This window comes from Pleurodeles waltl, chromosome 10, assembly GCF_031143425.1.
Source record: "Pleurodeles waltl isolate 20211129_DDA chromosome 10, aPleWal1.hap1.20221129, whole genome shotgun sequence".
NCBI classification, from domain to species: domain Eukaryota; kingdom Metazoa; phylum Chordata; class Amphibia; order Caudata; family Salamandridae; genus Pleurodeles; species Pleurodeles waltl.
This window is the reverse complement of record NC_090449.1, coordinates 8,479,364-8,503,706: the sequence shown is the minus strand read 5'-3', so window position 1 is coordinate 8,503,706 and position 24,343 is coordinate 8,479,364. Positions and strand designations below refer to the sequence as shown.

Below are 24,343 nucleotides of genomic sequence, written 5' to 3'. Positions count from 1 at the left end.
GAGTGCTGCACCTCACTTGTACTCTACACCCCCCCCCCTTCATCAGGACCCTGCCTGACAGTACCCGGAGCCACCTTCAAACCCACCCTGCGCTGATGTACATAGCGCCTCGAGGCGCCCCACGTGAACTAGAGCTCTCCTGGGTGCTGCACCTCATTTATACTTAACAACCCCCCCCTCCCCCCAAGGCACCACAGGTGCACTAGCGCGTTCTTATAGGCGCTACATCTTATTTATAGGTAGTCATCCCTCAGCTACAGAGCCCCTACCAGCCCAAGGCCGCCCTAGACTGGGAAGGGTGATCCAGGACCCAGGGCTTACCCGTCAAGCCCGCTGCTTCCTGGTGCCCTGCGTACCCCTCAGAGGCGCTATAGGTGTGTGCGAAGAAACCCGGTCAGAGGTGTCAGAGACTTGCACACAGCAAATTGTAGGAGAGGTAGCCAGCGTGGGGGGTCCTATGCTCCTCTTTATGGTGGTGCACCTTGAACCTGGTGGATGGAGGACAGTGTTTTATTATCATGGCTACCTAGATATGGCTGCTGTCTTGCTTTTTTTTTCTTTATTTCATTCTTCTTAGTTTGGAGTCTGATGGTGTCCTGAATGCATGTCTCACAAGAGTTACTAGAGATGGTGACATTGTTTGGTATTTCTTCAGGTCCTGGATGAGATGCTTTACAGTGTACAGAAGTGGATGCCAGTAAGGAGTGCAGGCCTATAAAAATGTTACTAGACATGCAGTAATAATAATCTACTCGACCTAACTGTAATGTACTTGACCCGGAATTGGGTCTCAAACAGGTTTACAATTGTGTGATTTTAGGCAAATATTGCATTTTACAGAGTTGCCTTTTTCTACACTTTCACATGAGTGCACCTTCAAATATGACTTCAGCATTTCTGCTGCAAAAAAAGTCTCTTTTGTTTCATTAAATACACTTTGGTCCATGTATAATCTAGCCCACGTATAAGGGTGCACATGATCAATGACTTGCCTCTTGGTTTACTAATGGCTTTGCCGTCAGGGCGGGAGTGTTTCTCAGATTGTTTAAATACTCACTTATTAAGTATATTACTAAAATGTCATTTACAGACAGTACATTTCTAAGAAATGTCCAAATACCTTCCCACTAATTTGCAGCTTGACTGATAAAACTATATAGTGTATTAAGAATCTGTGAACATTTGGTTTCAGAAAACATCTTTATTATTTGCACATCACCAAGTAAAGTGTTCTCTCTTCCCCCCCCCCCCCCACCCCCCATCCTATTAAAATATTTTTTCATCCCACAAGTTAAAAAATTGGCCTTTTGACCGCTTCTGAAATATATTTTGAAATGTTGACTGAGTTATATAAATATCATGTTAGGAAAAACCTGATACCGACAGCCTTTCTTTTCACACAGGTCAGACAGTTCACCCTACAAAATCCTGTGACTAGTAATTGCATTGTAAGAAAACAAACTGATTTTTGATTTCTGTTCATGAACACAGAGCAAATGTGACAAGAATAAGATTTAAATGCCTCTTAATTGCTAATTCAGTTTCTGACTGAACAGGACACCTGCTTGTCAACTCACCAGAACGGGCGAGTAGGTTCCTAAAATAGCTCGATCTGATAATGACTTGCCATAGTGAGTGGTCGAGTAGATTTTTCGAGCCCTGGGAGTGGTGGCAGTGTGGAGTCCGGGAGGCCGCAGAAGAGGGCATTTCCACCATTCTGATGCATTTTTATAAAGGTTCAAACATCATTTCTGAACTTTCTTCATGACCGGACGGTTACATTTTCTTCAGTACAGAGAGTTGGGCGACCCCGCAGGTGACTGAGGTCTTCAGGGCCCATGTGAACGAACTTGTCGGTTGTAGTGGTAGGACTAAAACCATTGCCAGGGGACCCTATTCAAGACTTAATGGTGTGGAGGTATTGGTTGACAGTTAAGTCATCTGAGTGGTCAGGAGATATTTGGTGCAGGGGTCATCATTTGTAGTCAGAAGGACAGAGTTTTTGGTCTAGAAGTAGCTGTCTCTGCCTGCATTCTGATCTGCAGTCAGATTGCTAATTCGATGGGAGAGCGTTGTTCTTGGAGTTGAACATAGCATTTTCAATGATCTTGCTGACGAATGGTAGATGAGCGGGCATGTAGTCGATTTTACTTTTTTTTTAAAGAAGTGGGCAGATCTACTTTCTTAAGTTTCAGGGAGGATGCCTTGTTTGAAAGAGATTGACAGTGATGATTGGAGGGCTGAGGTAGTATGGATGAAGGTGAAGACATTGTCATGGGAGGTGAGTTTGATTTTGGTGAGACAGGGCTTTGAAGGATAACCAACACATGATCTTATGGGAATGTGAGGGTCGAAGAGAAGTAGATGAGGTGGATCGTTGGTTAGTTTTATTTATGGTAAATGTGATGGCATTGCACAGTGAGCAGAAAAAACAATTAAACACAACTTCTTTTGTATCTTCCTCATCCAGTGCCACCAATTGACATTACACAATCATTTCCCTAGTTTAATCCCTCTCCTGAGTACTCAGCAAAACTTTTTGGTGTGCCCTCAGAGAAAAATGAAGAAGTCACAGAGGAACAAGTCCTCCCTGAACATTCTTAGAATAACCTGCTTCTGCCATAAAATGTGAAATTAGTTCTTTCTTTAAAATAGTAAGAGGGTCATCTGCAGCCTACATCGGTGCTAGCCCCATTTAAAAACTCAGAAGGTTCTTTCATTGGTCCAGTTGTTTAACAAATGCCTTGTATAATCCTTAAGGTGATTACCTGTAACCAAAAATACACAATCACCAGGGTAGGTTAACTCATCATGCAACTGTCACAAAAATATACCTCAAATACCATTCAGAAAACCCCAGTAAGTTTAAAAAAAATAAAAAACATAATGTAAAGTAATTCCCACAAAATAAGCCCTGTTTAACATGTAATTTGCTGTAATACATAGGGTTACAATCTGCTCGCCTGCCACTTCTAAGCAATGTAAATAATATGTTACTATTCAGTTTATTTTACTCAGTTTACCTATGTTCGAGTCTGCATTGGCTTTGCTGGGTTTGAGCTTCTAATGTTTTTATCAGCCACCAGAATATTGAACTCACTGCGGCATTGTGCAGTCTACATGTGAAAAGTAACCATATCTAGCTATTCTAAAAGTACACAGAATAAGCATCACAGGTACTACACCTATTGGAAATACAAACAGTCCTCATAGTTATTGTATTGACGCAAAAATGATCCTGCATGAGTCCCCTAAACGATTATCTAGGAAAGTCTCCCCAGCTTACCTGAAAAGGTTCTCTAGTGTATGTAAGGATGCTACTGAAGAAGGTTGTCATACCTCTGGTAAGGCTTTGTATGCTTCACAGTGCTGTCAGACTTCTGTAAACAGATGAACCCCTGGGTAGCTTCACTGTTTGGGGACTTGGCATTTTTGTGATGCTCCTTGTGGTTGTGTGGCTCGTAGTGCTCAGCCTTCTTGAAGAATAAGAAGCTTTTGTAGATGCAGTATGTTTCCTTCTCTCCTCTGGATGACGTTGTGTTGTCCAGACCTACAACATTATGCAAAGCTAATTATTAAACTTGGGCCCAGTGTTAACAAATTGAACCTGGACTGTGTATTTCAACCTCACTTAGAGGCATGTACTGTAAATAGCTAGAAGCTGGCAATCTGGCATGCTTTCTCATTCTCAGGCACTCATTCTAGATGTAAAGTAAATCATTTGTTGCATGGAAGTCCCTTTGTTAGGCTCTTGAGCATATTTGTGGCTTCTGGTGCCAGACTCTTTCATGGTAGCTGTTGGAGCTGAGTGACTCCCAGCTCCTTACCCTCATCCTGAGAAGTGTGCTCAGTACAGCGCTGGAGCACTTTTTGATTCTCTGAGGTTTTTCTCATTTTCTCCTGGAGGTACCTGGGCATAATTACTGGTCTTATAGTTTCTAGATGGTGGTGTGATGCGTTTGAGTTGCAATTTAAATATTATCTTTAGGTTTCCTTGCTTTCTCGCCGAATTGAGCCCCCGCTAGGAATAGAGGAGGCTTGAAGAGTTTTTTATTTTTTTTTTATTTTTTATTTTTTAATTGTTTTTATTATGCTAGCATATGTTGTCTGTGATACTCGTTGGGTCTGGGTCAGTAGTTCTTTTTTTGGCTGATTAGAGACCGGTTTAGCTGCCTGCCAGAATGATAGCTGTACAGAGGGATTTTCCCTTTGACCCATTTTTCTCTGCAGGCATTTGATTGCACATTAGCTCCTCGCTCACCTATGAAGTACAGGGGTGTGGAATTTAATAAAATATCCACTTGTCCATGGGACATGTTTCTTAAATTTATGTGTCCTGTAAAAATCTACTTGTCCCTTTGATGCCATGTAGTGTGGCGACCAATTATGGCAGCATTCTCATTATGTAAGAGCTCCGATATTAGCCCCTCTGATTATGCCAGGGCTACTACTATAGTAGGGCTTTAATACTTGTAATCTCAATCCCCACTATAGCAATTTCTTTATTTTGCTACCTTTCTGTAGATCTACGTACCGGGGCTAGAGGAAACAGTAAGCAATTGTTCCAGGGCTGGAATGGCTTTGAGTCTGCAAACGTACTAACATGTATGTTTTAAGGATGTCCACTAGCTCTTCTCTAATCTTTTCCCATACTGAGAGAGGTTGGAAATTTACTCCCAACAATGGCAGAAGTAGTTCTCCTAGGATTGGGGAAAAAAGTGGTTGGAGTAACGTGAACTTGTAAACGCTCAAAAAGATGTCTGCAGAGCAAATCTAGACATGCATATTTGCTCGTGCTAAAATACACTTCACAAATATTTTCTAGGAGTACGATTTTCCTTTTATAGGTTCTTGTGAATTCATGAATTCAAAGACATACCATGGGTGCACTTTTGTGACTTTCTTTAAGAATTAGGTCTGTTATTGACAAAGACATTTTGTTTTCATTAAAATTCTATTTCTCTATTGGCTGGCTTTACTGGGAGTGATCACATTCTGCTCTTCCACAAGGTGCACAGTGGCATACAAAGTAGTGTTAAGTGCCAAGAACTACTGTGGCAATCAGTGGCATATCAAAACTGGAGGGGCCCTCTTGCAAAAAAAAAACATGAAGGTCCCCCCCCCACCCAAAAGACTTGCAACAAATGTCTGATCGGTTGGCTTTGCCAGTGCTTGTTAATCTCATGCTTCCCATAATCTTGTTGAAATTCGTTACACTGATTTCCCATTAGGAATATTTTTTGGAAATACTAGCATGCATCAACACATTTTACTAAATGACGCTTCAGAGAAATACCACCTAAAATTTCATAGTAGCGAAACGTTTTTTCTACTTGCATTGTTTTCTGATTATTTTATTTTGAAAGCAAAGAATCATCACTCTTGCTTACAAGCTTCTGCAAACATTTGCGTCTAACAGAGAGAATTCTGGGAGCATTGTACTTAGCCTCATGTTATTATTTACTGGAACCACTGTCGTCAGTGCAGTGTAACCTTAAAACGTTTATTTACAGTTTATACTAAACTATCTGGCGTACCCTGTAGATAGGGCTCAACACCTTTACTGCAGAGACTGACAAAGGTCTATAGTATAGGAGGGGCTAAGGATAGCTTATTGATTCCCTGTACATGTCATTTTATTTTTTGCGTGAACTTGTGTATGAGTGAAAGGATTTTTGTCTTTTTACCAATAAAAGCTCTTGCTCACAGTCCATTTATTTTGTGTTATTGTGTACATTGTGAAGTTCTGAGTTTCTAACCCACCTCACTGCCCTCAAGAATCTTTGGACTGCTCCGCCCCTCTACACTGGAGGATTATTCCTAAAGGGGTATACTTCGTTGCTCAGTTTGGGTCAAAAAGTAATGCGGGCCCAGGACACCAGAGCTAAGACTTTCAATTGTAGCTCAGTAACCCTCTTATTGCCCTCTCCGCTCCCCCGAACAAATTCTCATATTAACAGCAATGCTCAATGGATTCCCTACTGCAAAAAATGTCTGATACATCCAAATGCAAGAATGATGCTGTGGCACAAGGTGTCTTCTGGTGGTCTGTGTGTTTTGCCATTCGTGGTCTCAACAAAACACAGGTATTATTAAAGCCTTATGGTTGAAAAACACCCTAAATACTGATGTCACTCCACTCTCACAGCCTAGATATTAAGCATTCACAGACCGCTCATCGCATCAGTTGCACAACATCTTTACACCTAGTTAGTGACACTGGCATAACTCTTACTAATGGTCTCGCACAAGATGGCACTCCCAACACCGCCACAGACTAGTAGTCCCACACAAGCTGCTCTCACTCAATCAGCAAATAGCAGAAATGCTACTATGTCTGATAAATTGAAGTGCCTCTTCATTCAGAGGTGACTTGTGTGTTAGTGTGTGTGAAATACAAATGGAGTCATTGGGTGGGACGATGAATTAGTGAGAGACAGAGTGTATAAAAGGATTGGCTCAGTGCATGTTTGAAGCATCTAGGCTTGTTTTAATTAGTACTGGCAAGGGCAGAGTTGTGGGTAAACATGCCTGAACCTTTCTCTGCTGAAGTGCCCAGCAAGTCAGCTTGCGCAGTGAAGTTGGTGTTGAGATGACTGGCTCAGAAGATATAGCCCACATGTTGGTGCCTCCAAGTTGGTTAAATAATCCCTTCATTCTGTACATGATAGGAGACTAAATCTGTGTTGCAGTCTAATTGAGGGGCGTCGTGGCTCAATGGATCAGACAATTCGGACCTACAAATATTGTTGTGCCTTTCCCTCTGCAGTGGCCTTCTGTGCAGTGCAAACTGACAGATCTGGCGGTCTCTTCTTTTTCCTTGGGTATCACTCTGGATTCGTCTGCAGCTCTTCGGTTTTCTTGGTTATTTTGATTGTTTTAAATATTATTGCACAAATTAAGTTAATGTTGCACAGGAAATTAGGCCAACACATGAATTATCTACCTGCAATTTCCTCACTGACCCACCCTCTTCCCCATTTGATGGATGCATTATAAGTAAAGTTAAAAAGCTATCAGTTTGTTTGGTACTGGTCTACCCAGACAGTCCAGCCTCTCACCTCAAAATGTTTGGAAGCTGATGTTGTCGGAGTGGGCACTATATGGCTTTGAGGGCACCACATCGAGTGTCGTTTGAAGCCAATGCCCCTTACAGTTGGAATGTGGCTTAAAAAAAATAAAATTCTGAGTCTGATGCCTGGGTTGCTCTGCAGATATCCACCAGATAAAAGATTGTTACTACAGGGGAGTAACATTTTCCTCCTGCCATGGGGAATCTGTTTGGGTTATTCCATTTTGGCAGTAGTAGATTCTTACTGTCTAGATACATGTTCGTCCTGAGGGCTCTCAAGGTTTTGGGGCATGCAAAACCTGAGGATTCCTTTTTTCTTTATGTTTTTAGAGGTTTCCATGTAATGTCAAATGATTCATGGGAATCCTCTTGGCACATTGATTTCCGTTTGGAGGGGTCAACCGCTCCAGTTTCTTGTTAAGTGAATAATAGCATAAAAGTGATAAGATAGCAGTTGTTAACTGTTTGTTTGTGGACTTTGAAAAAGAGTTACCTGAAGCCAGTGACACGCCCCACCTAAGCAATTTCTCTGCTTTAAACATCATAGCAATGTACAAAAATACAGCAATGTGTGCATCAGACCAATACACTATATATGAAATTTTATTTAATTCACAAACAAAAAAAAAATGCAGAAATCTACATTTGAATTTTGGTAGGAAGATTGGAGCTTTTCTAAAAAGAGGAAACAATAGGATAAAGATGCTGTTTTTATCAGCTCATACCAGTGCTTCACTGGAAGTCGTCAATCCTCCTTACTGGATTCCCTTTACTGTACTTCTCCTGAATCAGGATAAGGGAGCCAAGTGAAATTTGAGCCTCCTGTTACAAATTCTTTCGCATTTAGAGATTTTTAATTTAACTTTTTTGTTTCCATACTTAGTACATGTGGTTTACTCCCAATCAGCTAATATTTAATTTTGGAAAACAGCCATGTGGTCCCTGAGTAGGCATTGCAGGCTGAGGTTTAAGAATCGCAGTGATAAGGAACCATTTTGTTTCTCTCTCTCTGTTTCCCCCCCTACCCATTTTGGTACAACTTCAGCAGTTTTTTAAAGCCTAGTATACATTAGTTATCCTCCACCTGCTGGGTTCATTACTAGGGAATTTGGTAATTTTTGTTCCCAGTTTCTCTGTTCATTGAGTGATGGGTCCAGTACTGGATCCCATGGTAACTAAATGTCTTCCTCGCTGATTTCTTTTTAAAATTCTTTCTTAATTTGACAATGTGTGTATTGTTACCATGCAGAGAACACCTCCATCCCCCACCCCACTCTGTCATTCTGCAAAGTGGACACCCTGGTTGGCCAGGATTAAATCTGAGTTGTGTAACATTGTGAATAGGGAAGATTTTTTTTTTTCTTAGTTCTGGTTATATTATCTATTGATATGAAACCTATGGCACGTTAGGTTGCTCCTGCCTATCCTTTCGTTTTGCGTCCCATAATGCTTTTCCCAAGAGGGCTATCTCCCTGTATGGCTGGTGCTTTGTTTGTCTCGGTGGCCAATGGAAAAGTGCCCTCCATTATGAAGTGTAATATCAATTATGTCTGGCATACTCACCATTCCTACATATAGTGCTCCCCGCAAAAGGGCCCCTGAAAGCCTGTTTGTTCAGTACAAACTTTTTATTTGCTTTTTAACTGTTGCTCAATTTTTTTAATGGGATCCTCATTGGGAATGCATGGAAATGATAAAATATCCCGGGGAAGTGTATTTATTTTTAATGCAGTGATGTCTCCGCCATTGTGGGCTTACCTTTAAAAAAATCACTTGATGTCATTGGTAATTGCTTTACGTTTGTCCCGCTACTTCATCGTGGTTGAACTGTTTTTATTTTAATGTTTTTTTTTTTTTCCCCCTCTCCCTCTCCCTTTCGTGCTGCGTTGGTGGCCATGGCACTCACAGCACAAACAGGCACAACATCGTGGACTCAATCGGCCGCATTGAAGCGCTGGTCAGTTGGTCATTTTGTTCAAAGTTACCTAATCCGTAATTTCTTGTTACCTTTCCCTTAAAACACTTGCAATTGGTTCCCTTAAAACACTTGCAATTGGTAAATGCTTCACATAATGCAGAAATTCTCAAAACAATAGTCGCTGCAATCAGGAAACTCGCACCATAATGCTTTCCAAGCAATCTTTCACAGCATTTTTGCCTATAACTCAGCCTGTGGTGGTCCTATACAAAGGGACCACTAACAAAACATTCAGCACAATGCACTCTTTGTCTAGATCATCTTTGGGCTCCCACGCTAAGTTAGTGGGGACCCCAAAATAATAATCCTTCCCACCATTAAATTCTTTTTCTTAGTATTCTCATGGCTGGAACTTTTGTTTTACAGTTGGGAATAGCCTGTGTTTTAAGGGCCTTGTTTGTAGTATCATTGCTATAGGCCTGCTACCCCCTGAAAATGTGTAATGCCCTGTAGGGGCTAAATATAATGGTTATGCTGCATTATTTAATGCCATTTTCATTTTATGTGGTTATGTCCTCTATGGGCTAAATATAGTTACATTATGTTATTTACAAATACTATTTTCACTGTGTGGTCCTCTTGGGGCTGTTCTAAGCATTAGTCATATCAACATATTAAAATTTTTGTGGCACCGAAACTTGTCCCATAATGCTTTGCAGGGCATTACTTTTACAAAACATTTTTGCTCATAACTCAGCTTTTGATGATCCTAGGACAATAGGACCTCCTTCAAAGCATTGACCTCAATGTGCCCTTTCTGTCTACATCATCTCGTGGTCCCCACACAGTTAGTGGGGACTCCAAAATAGTAACTCCTATCACCATTCATAATCTTTTTTTAAGCTCTCTCATGGTAGAACTTTTTTGTTTTACAGCTGAGAATAGTTCTATTTTATGGGCCTTGTTTGTAATATCATTGCAGTAGGCCTGCTAGCCTAAACATGCCTCTGGGTGCTAAGCATATGGTTACACTGCATCATATTCTCCTGGTTTGTTTTTCATGGGGTTATATCCTTTAAGGGCTAACACTATGGTTATATGACCATGTTTCTTATATAATGATGTCTTTGTTACGGTGCCCACTAGGGGCTGCTTTGACCATTAATCTAATGCCAAAGGTTTATTTCTGATAAAGGTTTAAAAGTTAACTGTATATGTTTTAATAATCTCTCCTTAATAAAATTATGACTATAATTCAGGCCAGCTTAACATCTTCTATTACATTGTGACTGTTGAACTCTTGATATGTTTGGGTGATCCTTCTAGTTTATTTCTCCTTCGTGGCTGTCTTGTGTCTTTTTGGGGAGAATTGTATTAGCAAGCCAGCAACTCTGATGGCGGGGTGGTGAAAGTGGTCCTGTTGGAATTAGCATGTTAGATTTCAATTAGGATGCCTAGGCAACATTTTCATTCTTTTTGGTGCAGATGGAGGAAGAAGGTAAATGGAAGTGCTTTAGTTATATGCAGGGTCACTGGAATTATATGACATGAAAAAATGAAATTATGAGGCAGGGTTGGCCAATTTATGTGGCAAGAAAAGTCCAGTTATTAATTTACAATGACAGTAGCTCTAACTTGAGCAAATGCAAGATCTGTTGAATTTACAAATGCTTGTTCATTTCTCTTAGAAGGCTAAGGAAGTTTGCCTCATATTCTAGTGTTAATTATTGTATAATTTGTACAATGGTAATATTGTCATAGCAGATTAACAATCAAATACTAGATGACCAGTGGCCCTTTCTAAATGGCCTTCCACTGCATGCAAACACGTTTCCACAGTTTTGGTAACATTTGAGCCAGGAACAGATTCTTTTTCAAGGCAAAATCTGCAGGTTATGCAGCAGGTGATGGATTATGTGGCAAATTCAAGATTATGGGGGGAATGAAGCGGCAGCTTCAGAGTCACATCTTTCCAGTGTCCTTGCATACACCCCCACAGGGGTAGGTGTTATCTATATCCTCTGGTGTCTTACAAGGTAGACATTTCTCTACATTTCATTTGGTTTGTCCTGTTTTTATCCCCATGATTTCCAATTTACGGAGGTTAAACTTAAACCCTTAAGTGAACTTTTTTAATAGCATTGTGATCTCTTTTCTAGCAATGCGTCGTAATTTCAAAACTACCTAATTCCACAGGGTGCCGATATAGAAATGAGTTCTTGGTAGAGGCACTGACCGTGCTCCTCCTATGAAGCTATTTTGAAACCGTGATATGTCGGTAATTGCCACTAAATGATGGTAGCCGAAGAAGTGAACTCTGATCTGGGTGATAATGAAGCCTTTTAAGAAGTCTGCTTCACACAGAGTAGTGCAAGGCATCTCCTGAAGTGTCTGGCTTTTTGATTTGGAATGTCCTTGACAATGAGGATCTCCTGTTCCCTCCTCAAATATGAAACCAGTACTTGGGCATACGTGTGAACTATCTGTTCGTGTCTATCCCAATACACGATCACTCGCATGACTGTGTTGACTCCTTTGTGCTGCCTGTTCTTGTGTTGGCATATAACATATCTCAGATTATCCTCTTCAATCTCTGGGATTTCGGAGGACACTTTACCCTGAGAAAGATTGTCCAAGCATTGGTCCGTGAGTTGCCACTATTCCACTCGTATCATCCATATGCTGTGCGAGTTAACACTTGCATTCCGAGAACCCTTGTAATTTGTTTAAAAAAAAATATATATATTATATCTGGCTAACAATTCAGCTTAGTGTTCTAATGACTGAGATACCTCTCTCCTTTATGCAGTTTGATATAAGGAGACTATGATCCACAGATCTAGCTTCTAGCAGAAGTCTGGCATATTCATTTTCATGTTGCAGGACAAAATTAGATTTTTGGGGGTGAAATGGGAAATGAAGATTAGGAGAGCAGTATGGTTGTTCGCTGTGGCTCTGATTGCACTGCCGTTTCCAAATGTCATGTTGAACATTATCCTACTGAAATGTCATGTTCCTTAGCTTTAGTGGGTGTCTTGCTGATTCTCCAACATACCACCTTAGCTTCCCCATTGCCCACTGATTCTTCTTGCCTCTATTATTACTCTTTGGTTAATCTAGTTTGTGCTGTCATTTTTACGGGTTTGGCGGGAAAGTTCTGAGTTGAGGTCCTTGGTTTCTTCAGCAGCTGTGGCTGGAGGTTTGTAGACATTCTTGTGTTTGGCTGGTGCGGTCTTAAAGCCTGTTAGCACTTTAAGCTGGCGGTTTGCAATTGCAGACTGAGATGAAACACATTTGATGTGCCGCAGCCAGGCTTGAAAGGCTAATCATTTATAAGTAGCTTGTATGTTCTTTCTGACTGGAAGGACCTATTGAAAAGAACAGTTTAGAAAGATACATCTTCCTGTAGATTCTTCACTTCATAAATACTCTTTCCAGGTTTCAGACTGGTCCAGAAAACGTTTTCCCCAACAGCTACTCCATTTGGCACCACTTGACTTCTGCCACTCTGCTTTGAGATGTGAAGCCATCAGAGTATATTAGGTGTCACTTCTCTCACTGGCAACAGTTCCTATTTTTAGGTGCCTCATACGAAGTGTGCTCTCTTCTTGCTGATCAGTTAATCAACTTTTGAAAAATGACAACGATGTTGCCACAAAGGGCCTCAGACTTTAAGCCATGCGGTTGGTGCCCTAATAAGATGTTCTTTGTGACCTCCTAAGATGACTGTGGTGTCTAGGGTCGGGAGATTGCGTCCTGGCCTACACCCTATGGTCTTCAGAGAGAGGAAGGCTAAGTTATTTATGGCTAATGCCCGCAGTGAGACTCCTATCGATACTCTGGCTTGCAAGGGTAAGTTCTTCTCCAGGAGACACCAGAAAAAGATCTCCTCACAAAAAAATATAAAGTGCCATAGGAAAGCAACGTCTTCCTTGAAGTGATTGATTTTCTTGGACTATTTAGACTCTACAGTTCATTTCTCAGTACTGATTTATTATATTTTGTCATGTGACCCTCTCCTGCTCTCCTGAAGCTTAAAAGAATAGACATGGAATTTTCTAGTTGTTTGACAGACCCATGCTGAAATTGAGACCTAACTGTTTATGCATAATCTTTACAGAGCTAATCTGGGAAAGTGCGAATTACGATTCCTGCCCGAATTGGTCACTCTGGTGGATCTCCCCCTGATGCACTATTTCCCTATAGTAAATAATGAATAGACTTGGGCACTTTACCAAGTTCACTATGACCCATCAGCACCAATGGTGTCATTGCCAACTGCGGAGGGTAATTTTAACAATGAACACTACTGTGAGTGTGTCCCAGGGTCCCAAAGTTTTGCCCGGTTGGAGATTGTCGATGAAGATGTCTTGCTTATAAAGGATAAGGACTATAGCTGTAAAGGGGGTAATAACCTCCAACCACTTTACTATACTAAGGCTGGATTTACAAAATGCCAGTCAAGCCTCAATCTACTCGCAATGGTGAGTCATAGTTTATCAGGTTGAGCTTTTTTTAAGACCTACTTGCCCCTTCTGGCGAGTTAACAAAGAACAGGTGTTCTGTTCAGTCTGAAAGTGAAGGAGCAACAAAGACACCTTTTTAAATCTTGTTCTTGTCACATTTATTTTCAGAGACGGAGGTCAAAAGTCAGTCTTATATTAATTTTCCTTCTGACTGCAGAGTTCCAGGATCTTGTAAGGAAAACTGTCTGACCTGCTGTAAATAGTGAGAAATGAAAGGCTGTAGGGCGTCAGATTTTTCCTAACAACATTTAATTGTCAGCTGTACAAACATTTCCAAATATATTTCAATAGTTGTGAAAGTCCATTTCTTGTACTTCTGATTGATGTGCAAATGATAAATAAGTTTTCTGAAGATCAATTTGCACAGATTAATACACTATATAGTTTTATCAATAAAGTTGCAAGTTAGTGGGAAGGTTTTTGGACGTTTCTTGGAGGTTTACTGTCTGTAAATGAGTGCGCTACCACATCATGCTTTAGTAATATATTGATTTAAAAGTGACTGTTAAACATAAACTGAGAAACATCCCTGCCCTGGTGACAATACTATTAGTAAACTATAAGTCAAGTCCTGGATCATGTGTTCTCTATATGTGGACTAAATTCTTATTATACATGGAGCAAACATTTGGTCCATGTAATCAAACAAAATAGTGTTTCGGTAAGCAGAAATGCTGAACTCACTTGAAGGTGCACTGGTATGAGAATGAAGAAAAAGGCAACTCTGTAAAATAAAATATTTGTATAGGATCGCACAATTTGAGACCCGCTTATGGGTCAAGTTGATTAGTCAGGCCAAGCAGATTATTCAAGTTGCTCAACCTACAGGTCTAGTAAAAAAAAAATATATGATTTTTCGAGACCTGGTCTAGATACTTCACCCATCTTTTACACCAGTCGTTTGAAAAGCAGCAAATACCTTGGATTTGACTTTGCTTTCTGCAGAAATACATTTAATATATTGACAGTGAATATACAACTGTCCTCTGCAATATTCACTTCATTTAATGACTCTCCTATACTTTGTACTGACTGCATGGGCCGGCAGTTGACGGGCAGATCACCAGGCACCACTTGTCATCCTCCCACTTGCCACCAAATTCTGGTTGTACATACTGTTTTCAAAGCAGCACCTTTCCTATGACTCCCCTGGACAGGGATTGCAAGGAGCTGAACATGTTTGGTTGCTAAGCCTTTGCTTTCAGCAGCTTGATTTCGCATGGCTAATGCCGCCTGCCTTTTAGGCAGGTACTTCTGCGCCTTTTATGAAGTGGTAAAACTTAGTTGTCAGACTACAAGAAGAAACCATTTTATGATCTTTTGTGTGATGGCCTAGAAGTTTAAATTGTGGCCTTGTTTCAGTGGACACCATTTCTTGATCTATGGATGTAACTGAACTGTTTATCTCTGTAATAGTTTTCAATGCGATGTGTACTGATTTTGACCCAGCACCGCACCGTAGCAAATTCAGAAAAGCAGAACTAGATAGCCACTTAACAGACCTATTTTGTCTTTGTTCTGTTTTAGTAAACTTTTATTTTTGCTTTCAGTGGTTGGGTAGTTTAATTATGGTGTGATTGATATCCAGCCAGCTCAGGGAGGAGTACTCTCCTGGTGGAATGCTGTGCAGCAAGCCTTGCCTTGCTGTCATGAATGAGCGTGGCTTACATGTTCGAACTGATGACATCATTTTGACTGACAGGTGTGTGGGAGGCTCCCTGGCTCTGCTGGGGAGGAGCTTCTCTTTGCTCCTTGCATCTGATTGATAGACTTGTGCTTCTGTTCCCTATACAGAAATGCAGTGAATGCTCACTTGTCTTCTAGGAGCAGAATGGAGGTGGTGAAAAATGTGACTCGCCTCCAGTGTCTCAACCCTTGCACAACAATTAACCCGATCCATATATTAGTTTCATAGATAAACCAACGTGAGCTCATTTCTTCACTCCCGGGGCACACCCACTTTAAGGTGATCAAAATGGATGGCTCTAAACACTGTTAATTGAAGTGCCTGTTTGTAAAAATGTTTGCCGAAAAATGTCCTTATTGTGCCAGATGACACTATCCAGCTGTCTAGATTACTACTCAAAACTTGGAGGGTAGTGAGTGACAATATAGTTATTTTGGCATGATGACCTAAGTGTTGTAAAAACCTGAATTCTCAGTATTTATAGGACTGTATGTCATTGCGAATAGAATTGGACTTCTCCGGCTTATCCTGTCCAGGACTTTACTTTTTTTTTTTTTTTTGGTCCGGTGAAGTAGAACGTGCTTTGTCCAATGTCTGCCTGTTACATTCTCCAACAACTTCTTTTTTTCTCTTTTTTTTTTTTTTCTCCTCGTACAGCGAACACTGTGTTCTTAAGGCTTGCTTGTATTCTTTTGGAAGCTGTAAATGCATGTCATAGTTTTATAGCATCGGAGTACGATGATATACAGAGCCACAGAAAGGTACTTTGACAACTTAATTTCTCTGGATTCTGAGGTGTTCCCTATGTAAATGGATGATGTATTGTTTGCTGCATTTTCCGCCCAGTATGTCCTCGGGTGTCCTGGAACCTTCATTGAGTGGCTGGTGCAGCATGCATGTGAATTGGACTTAGCAGTGTCACTGTAGATGGTCCACAGGTAATGTTATGTGCATTAGTCTGTGTATCAAACAAGGGTGGTATTTTAAGTTGTCTCTAGATCTAAGGACTGGAGAAGGATTTTTTTTGACTGAATCTGTAAGAAGTGTGCAAAAGCTATCCTGTGACCATTTCCCAAGAAGTCTCCCACAGCAGCTCTTTTCTTGCCAAGTACCACTGCTTCACAGAAACTTTACTCTGCCTTACCCTCTTTCAACTCTTCAAACGCTGTGCAAGAGCGAGTATCCACCAATTGAACTAGCTACAGTACATCATGCAAGTTGAGTGCTTCCCCTTCCGTTGTCCTCAGATGGCTGCCACTCCCCTCTGCAGCCGCCACTAAAGGCCCAATTACCCTATTGCAGGTTCTCCTGTAAACTATACATACTGGTTTCCCATTCTTTCATTCAAGAATGTCTAGATTCTATTAGGCAGGGAAGCAGCGATTACTTGTTTAATCTTCTTAATTTAAGAAAACTCATAACAAATAAGTACATCTGCTTTGTACCACGGGTTGGGCTGAGTCTCTTAACTTCAAAGCATGTGCCCAAGCAAGCCAGTGCCAACCATTCCTTCAGCTCTAGGCCACATCCTGACCGTTGCCCTTTATTTGCAATAAGCCAGAGTTCAATTTCATCCAGCCATGAATATGAGCTGGCTTCTGAGAACTGGTGGGAATGTGACTGTATGATGCACCTCCACCTGTAAGGTGGTGCTAGGTACTTAGAAATTAAGCACCCATTAAACCATTTTCCAGTCCAGACTGCAGCCGTGGGAATACAGACTCGGAGAATGTAGTTACCAGAAAGGCAGTTTTATCCTAGCTTCCTAGGGGACTGCCACAACCAGCCACTTGGAGTATATTACGTGCCTCTAGAAAAACAGTGTAGATGAATAATGGGCATTGCGTAATTTGGTAATTACCTCCGCTTAAAATGCTGTTCATTTAAAATGTTATCACTAGTTATAAATAGATACAGTTTAGATAAAAATAAGTGATTGAGAACAATAAATAGAGATCATGTTTGGGGAATAAAGCTACGGCTGGCTAATTTACAGGTCATAAGTCCCAATAACAGAAAAATACATCTAAAACACTGGGTATCATTAGGCTATAGTCTTTCGTAGATGAATCAACACAATTCATAAATGATAGAAATGTTATATGGAAGTTTGTGGAAAACTAGTCTCCTTAGACTCCAGGCAGAGGCTACGCAAGATGCTACCTGCTAAAATACATTGTGAGTTGGCACAGTGACCCAACATTGCCTTATTGCTTTAGGGCCCATCCATTGGTTACCATTGATTGTTTCATGGTCACTCCTTTAGTTGCTTATTTGTTATCATGTGTGGACATTCCTTCCTCCTGTTTGTCCCTCCCCTGGAGCAAGGGTGCATTGCTTGTGCTCACCCATTGCCTGCTTTTTCCGGTGCTCCTTATTAATGTTAGAGCAATCCACAAGACTGCATGTTTATTCGGGTGTCCCCTAATTCTTCTTCCTCTGTGTGATGCTCTCCCCTCCCCCCAATGATGCACTCCCCCATGTTTTCTTGCCACTTGCACCTCCAATATTGCGCTTTTCTCTCTTGCCCTTCATGCCGCTGTCAATGTTGCCTGTTTGCTCCTCCCACACCTTTCTTGTTACTCTTCCCATCTGAGTTGAATCTGAGATTAAAGTATTAAAAAAACTACTAAAAAATGGCGGGATGGGCCTTTTTCTTCTTTAGCCATGCTACACAGCATGACCAAAGGGTTCTGGCAAAGACAATATTTCCTAAAGATGATACCTATTAGCTTTGCCAAAAATTGTTTATCTGTGCTTTTGACCCAAATATTTGCCTATACAGGGTTGTTGGGTTTATTTAAAACATTGTTCTCAAGCTGTTTCTTTGGTTCATGATCATAAACTTGGTTTTAGTGATGTTAAAGTTGAGTTGTTTGATTTAGGATACGTTTTTGAAGGCCCTGAGTAGGTGATGCATTTCCAGCTCCGTTTTTGACGAAAGAATAGCATAATTTACAAACTGGAGTATAATTTTTTCCACCCATTTTTATGGAGTCTCGCTTCAGCTCCACAAGGAAACTGCCCACCTTGTTGATGTATATAAATTGAACAATATAAGTGATAACCTGATTTGATGGCGAAATCAGTAGTGCATCCTCTGTTCCTACTATATCTGTTGGGATTGGGGGGGGCAGTGTTATTCTGGGGTCACTTCTGAACAAGAAATAGGTTCTCGGGTATCTCTTTGTTCTGAAGGATAGGCCAGCGAGTTCTCTAACTTGCGACCATGACAGTCTTTTATCTTTGAAGGTTAAGAACAAGGTTGTTTTTTTGTGCTTGTTTTTTTTTTTTTACACAGTTAATACAAGTAAGGTCTGATTTCATTGTATGGTCATCTGTGCCTACTCCATTTCTAAAGCCTACCTGCAAACCAGAAAAGTGCTCATCTTTTTCGATCTAATCCTGAATGCGTTTAAGCAGTAACTTTTCTTAGATTTTACCCGCTCTGTCCAACACGGATATCTGATATGTGATTGAGTTATTTTGTGCAGTTTTGTTTTTTTTACTCATCTGCATTATTTAGATGTGTTTATGAATTGTATTAATGGTTTTCTGTGGAATGCGATTTTGACATGAATAGCATACATTTGGTGTCTGTAGAGCTGTTAGCTATCAATGATTGGTGGGTTATCATCATTGCTAAAGAGGCTCTTGTAGGAGTAAAATTCTGTTGTATATCCTACGTCAACACGCCTTGTGGATTATAGGGCCAAACTATTACGTAGTGTAGGGCCATATTTAAAAGCAGCTCCAAAAGCTGAAGTATGGTCTGGATGCTTCGAATGAGGCCCATTGCATCAACTCAATTGTTTTGGTAAATGTCTCACATTTGATGAGACTGGGTTGTAAGTCATAGGGATGCCTGAAAGTGGTGAACTGGTTTATCCTCTCATGTACCACTAGATGGCGAGTGTCATTTGACAGAAAAAGCTGAATATTCTTTGGAGATGTTCAGCATGAGGGAGGTGGGGGTCCTAATACCCATTCACTTTTGGTTTGCTTTGCTGGCCTTATAATTCATTAGCAGTCTCAGAAGTTGTGTAGATGTTCAGCTGTCATAGGACCTTTCCTCTTTCTGCAGTATTTTCCTGCCTTTTTATAACTGCTCTTTATTTGCTTTTACGTTGTGCTGTACAAGAGTACACTGTAGATAATTGATTCAAAACCCATAAGCTTTAACAAAGTGTTATTTGTTTTAAACCCCCTTCTTCCCTTTCCCAAAAATAACACAGCGTGGAGTGGGTTAATCACTGCCTCCTGGTCTTCCCTCGGTAACCTGGACATCTTGTTAAGGGAGCAAGTAATAACTATATACTAGTAAAAACAAGAAACAAAATCTCTCACTCTGGGTCCTTTTCACATTAGCATATTGTATTGTCTCGAAACACTATCTGTGCCTCACCCCTTAACGTGCTCACCCTACAATCCAATGCTCGCTAAGATAAACAATCAACGTGGTTCTCCAAGCATGTCTTTGGCCTTGGGTCTACTCACCCAAATCTGTCATCAGCGTACGAATCCTCTCCCTTTCGTGTTCCCTCGTGGCGCAGTACACAGGGGGATCTAGAGGGACCCCTTTGTAATAGGCCTCATTCCTTACTGGCAGCAACCAGGACAGCCTATTGTCCAGTATATCTGTATTGACATGTATATCTCATGTGGTGAAACCATGCGGTGCTCCAGACCTTTGACACATTAAATGCCAAGGATAATATTGTTTGTTGCCCATCAGGTCTGTCACATGGGTCAGCATGCTAGCCAAAGCTTGTGCTTTGGCGAAAGGTAAGATTGACTCAAGTAGGTAAATTACAGCAACTTGAGCCTTCATTTCTGCAAGACTAGATTGTTGTACCTTTTGGCATCTGTCCAGTGCTCCTCATTTATAGTCTGCAAGCATAGGGTCCCCCTGGCTCTTACATCGTTGCCTGGTTTTGATAGCTGTGCTTGCATTGCAGTGCGCAAGGCAGCTGAAGCCCGGCACCCTCCCACATGCTGGTAGACACTGTTGTATTGCGTTTGTCTGTGGCTCCACCTCGCCCAAAGTATCAGCCAGCACATGAGCCAATGCTTTTGTATGCCAGAAAAAGACCTAGTCTGAGTCCATGGGTGTCCACTTGTACGAATGTGCACATTTTGCCTTGTGTATTTTGGTCCTTTCATTTTATCTGCTGCGGCACATGGGGGCGTATCAAAAGTACCAGCGATATTTTATGCCTGGTGACTCCCACAGCAGGAGCAATGCAGAGTATGGGATAGGGCTGTCTCTGGTGTGCAGGAATTTTATCCAACAGGCTTGCACAAACTACAAAATTCTGGGCAATCGTGTCTCAAACGCAAGACGTTTTTGTGATTGCAGGGGTGTGAAGCTAGCGCAGCGCCCCCTTCAGTTGTACCACTGCATAGTACTATTCATATACGGATGCCCCTCAACCCTTCCTCCAGTAGTCAGAGTTGTTTTATAAAGTGCTACTTTCCCTCTCCCAATCGGACAACATAATGTGCAAGTCTAGAAAGAGTGCGCAGCAGTAGAAGCGGGACAGCAGAAAACATATACTGCATCTGTTGTATGATGAGCATTTTGCTGGTAGCTGTGCGGCCTGCTGGCGACAAAGGTAACACACTGGAATGGCAAGGAATGTTTAGAAGTCACCAGGATTATGCCTAGGTTGAACTCCACCAGGTCATTATCGTGATACACTTGGGCCCCAAGATATTTAAACGTATCAAGTTCCCATGTTAGTCTAGCATCATGGGGTACGATCTTGTTTGTGTAATGACTGCTTTCTAAAAGGAAAAATGCAGGACTTTATCCAGTATACTTCAAGTCCAGATTGTTTCCCGAAGTTGTATTGGGATAAGGGAAATTCCTGTACATGTGGCTGTTCCCTCTTTATCAGCCAAGTATTGTTATGTGTGTGTATTTGGTTGCAGTAGAGAGCATCCAGTAGCACTTCTGCACTGAGTCGCCAAATGGCAACCTTTGTGTGATGTCCCCAAGATAACCCTAACTCCAGAGAGTTGAGGTCCAATATGATGCAAGATATTTAGTTCCAGACCCTTTGGGCAGAGGCCCTCGGAGCATAGACAGTAGTCCAGCGTGGAGTGAAATTGGTGCATCAGGAAGTAAAAGAAGTATTCCCTCTCTATAGGGTTGACCATGTTTCCAGGCATCCATTAGATGCATATCTGCCTGCTGGTCCTCGAACCTGCGTGCAGCCTTGTGCATGGCCTTTCCTGGCAGTGGGGGCAGGCCTTGAAAAATCATAAGTGTTACTAGACCTTTAGGTCGAGTAATTTGAAGAATCTATTCGACCTACCTGTTAATACGAGACCCATTTAGGATCAAATCTGTTTATTGGTTAAAAAAAAAAAATAAACATACAAAACACAGCTCATCGCGGGACATGAAATGTATCAGCACAGTAGCAATTTCGTATCTTCATACAGAGGTCCCTCTCCTAAATCCCAAGACCATACCCAGAGGAACCACCCAGCCAGTCCTCTTGTTGCCGAGCCATGTGCCCACTGGCAGTGTCCAATAGTCTTCCAAGGTGCCAGTCCCACAGATGAGAACCACATAAACATATAAATGAAAACACATCAACTATGCTTCCCTCCGAGAAACCATGTCATCCTCTTGCCTCTCCACTCCTCTACCCCTTGCATCGTCCAAGCTCAGCTCCCGGCGCCGTAGAGAATCTCTGCGTCATTCGAGCAAGGAGACTCGTTCCAGGTCTTCGGATCGGCGCCGAAGGACATGGGAGATCAGTCCCATGGTTACGCCTCATCCTTCGACGCCGTTGCCCTCTCCGGCGTCTCCGACTTCACCTGGACAGGCGTCGGTGATTGAGGTATTGGAGCCTCAGGTGTTATCTCCGGCGTCGCAGACGTCGAGGCCGGGGTCGGGGTCGCCTCCGAGACAGGCACCCCAGTATCTGGCTTTTCCCACCCCTGGAGCCGATAGTTCCGCATTCTTGAATGCGATGTATGCCATCTTCCAACAGATGGCTCCAGGGGGTGCTCCGGCTGGGCCTTTGGCCTTTTCATTGGGTGATCCTGCGCCTCTTCGGCCGGCACCCTTTATGCCCTTTCTCCCTTTTGGGAACGTGGGCTCGGCGCCGGTGGCCGCTCCGGTGGCTTCAGAGGGATTGGCCCCGGGGATTTCCATCCCGTCGACGTCGGGATTTCGGCCTGTGACTCCGGTGGGTTCGACTGCTCTTTCGTCGGCGGAGGCATTGTCGACTCCGCGTATTGAGCAACTGCTTCATTCGAGGAGACGTGCTCTCCGTGTATTAGAAGAGCAGGAGTACCAACGAGCCCTGGAAGAAGGAGAGCTAGAGGACTCGGGTGATGGGCTGCGTGGTCTGGAGTCGGCCAGTGGGCTGGACACTTCCCCTGAGTGGGATCTTTCGTCCCCAGGAGAATATACTGAGGAGGCTGCTTCCTTTCACGCAGTAGTACGGAAGGCAGCTAGTTTTTTGGACCTGCCTTTGCCGGTGATGGAGGCAAAACAAAACCTTCTAACAGAGGTGCTACATCCGGCCTCAGCTGCGGCAGAGCCTCTTTTGCCATTTAATGACGCTCTGCTGGATCCGGTGTTAGAGGTGTGGAAGAGGCCGGCATCTTCCCCAGCAGTTCACAGGGCCGTGGCCAGGAGGTATCGGGCGGCTCCAACTGACCCTGGTTTTCTGTCTAGGCACCCTACGCCAGAGAGCTTGGTGGTGCAGGCCTCCTGTTCATCCAAGTCAGCGCCTGGTTCTTTCCCGACGGTGCCTGGGGACAGAGATTCAAAGAAACTGGAGGCGCAGTCCAAGAAGATTTTTTCGTCCTGCAGTCTGGCGTTGAAGGCCACCAACGCAACCTGTATCCTGGGGAGGTATATTCATGCTCTGATGGATGACATTTCCTCATCATTTACAGAGCTTCCCCAGGGTCTTTTGGACGTTGTTTCAAATGCCCAGGCTGCTGCGACCCAGATTATCCAGACTGGACTGGATACGACCGACTCGGTGGCCAGAGCAATGGGCACAACTGTGGAGGCAAGGAGGCAGGCCTGGCTCCGTAACTCGGGCTTTTCTGCAGATGTACAGTCCACATTGTTGGATCTCCCGTTTGATGGGGACAAACTGTTTGGAGCCAAGGCTGATTCGGCCTTGGAACGTTTTAAGGAGAGCAGGGCCACGGCTAAGTCGTTAGGGCTCCAAGCTCCTTCTTCCACGGCCTCTTCCAGATTTTTCAGGAGGTTTCGTGGATTTGGGCGTGGCTCTTCCTCCTCTTCCTTTCGGGGAAGATATCAGCAACCTGCCTCTTCCCATCCCTATAGATCTTTTAGAGGAAGAGGTAGGGTCCGCACCAGAGGAGCCTCTCAGCAGCACTCTGCCTCTTCCTCATCCTCTGGCGGGGTGCAGCAGGGGAAGCAGCCTTAGGCTTCCACCATTCCCCACTCACTCCTCTCCTGTAGGGGGAAGATTACAGCATTTTCTCGCCAAATGGAAAACTGTTACAACGGACACTTGGGTTCTCAGTATTGTGGGAAAAGGCTACACCCTTCCCTTTCGGGAGTTCCCGCCCCTCATCCCACCCCGCCCTTCTTATTGTTCAGAAGAACACCTCCTGTTGCTAGAACAGGAGGTACAAGCCCTCCTTTCAAAGGGCGCGGTGGAGTTGGTCCCAGAGCAGGAAAGGGGTCGAGGTTGTTACTCAAGGTATTTCCTGATTCCCAAGAAGGATGGTCGTTTGAGACCAATCCTGGACCTGAGGATCTTGAATTGGTTCCTCAAGCAGGAAAAGTTCAAGATGCTGACCCTAGCACAGGTGCTTTTGGCGTTGAACAAGGAAGACTGGATGGTGTCTGTCGACTTGCAGGATGCTTACTTTCATATCCCGATACTCAAGTCACACAGGAAGTATCTCCGGTTTGTGGTGGGATCGCAGCACTATCAGTTTGCGGTCCTTCCGTTTGGTCTTACTTCAGCACCTCGAGTCTTCACGAAGGTGATGTCGGTGGTTGCGGCAGAACTCAGAAGGAAGGGGATAGCAGTATTCCCTTACTTGGACGACTGGTTGATCAAAGCCAAGTCCCCGGAGCTTGTGTCGCATCATCTGCAGTCAACAACCCAGTTGTTGTTCGACCTGGG

At 42.8% G+C, this 24,343-nt stretch overlaps 1 protein-coding gene across 9 annotated transcripts in view; it reads left to right on the top strand.

Annotated features, from left to right (window-relative positions):
* Window positions 1–24,343, top strand: part of HUWE1 (HECT, UBA and WWE domain containing E3 ubiquitin protein ligase 1) — a 1,403,674-nt gene that overhangs the window by 3,449 nt on the left and 1,375,882 nt on the right. For 6 of the 9 annotated variants that reach the window (XM_069209335.1, XM_069209336.1, XM_069209342.1 and 3 more), the window contains one exon: window positions 8,981–9,029. The exons of the other annotated variants lie outside the window; for them this stretch is intronic. In XM_069209335.1, the coding sequence (XP_069065436.1) occupies window positions 8,981–9,029 (49 nt within the window). Of the gene's footprint in view, window positions 1–8,980; window positions 9,030–24,343 lie in introns of those variants that run through there. 9 annotated transcript variants of the gene reach the window in all.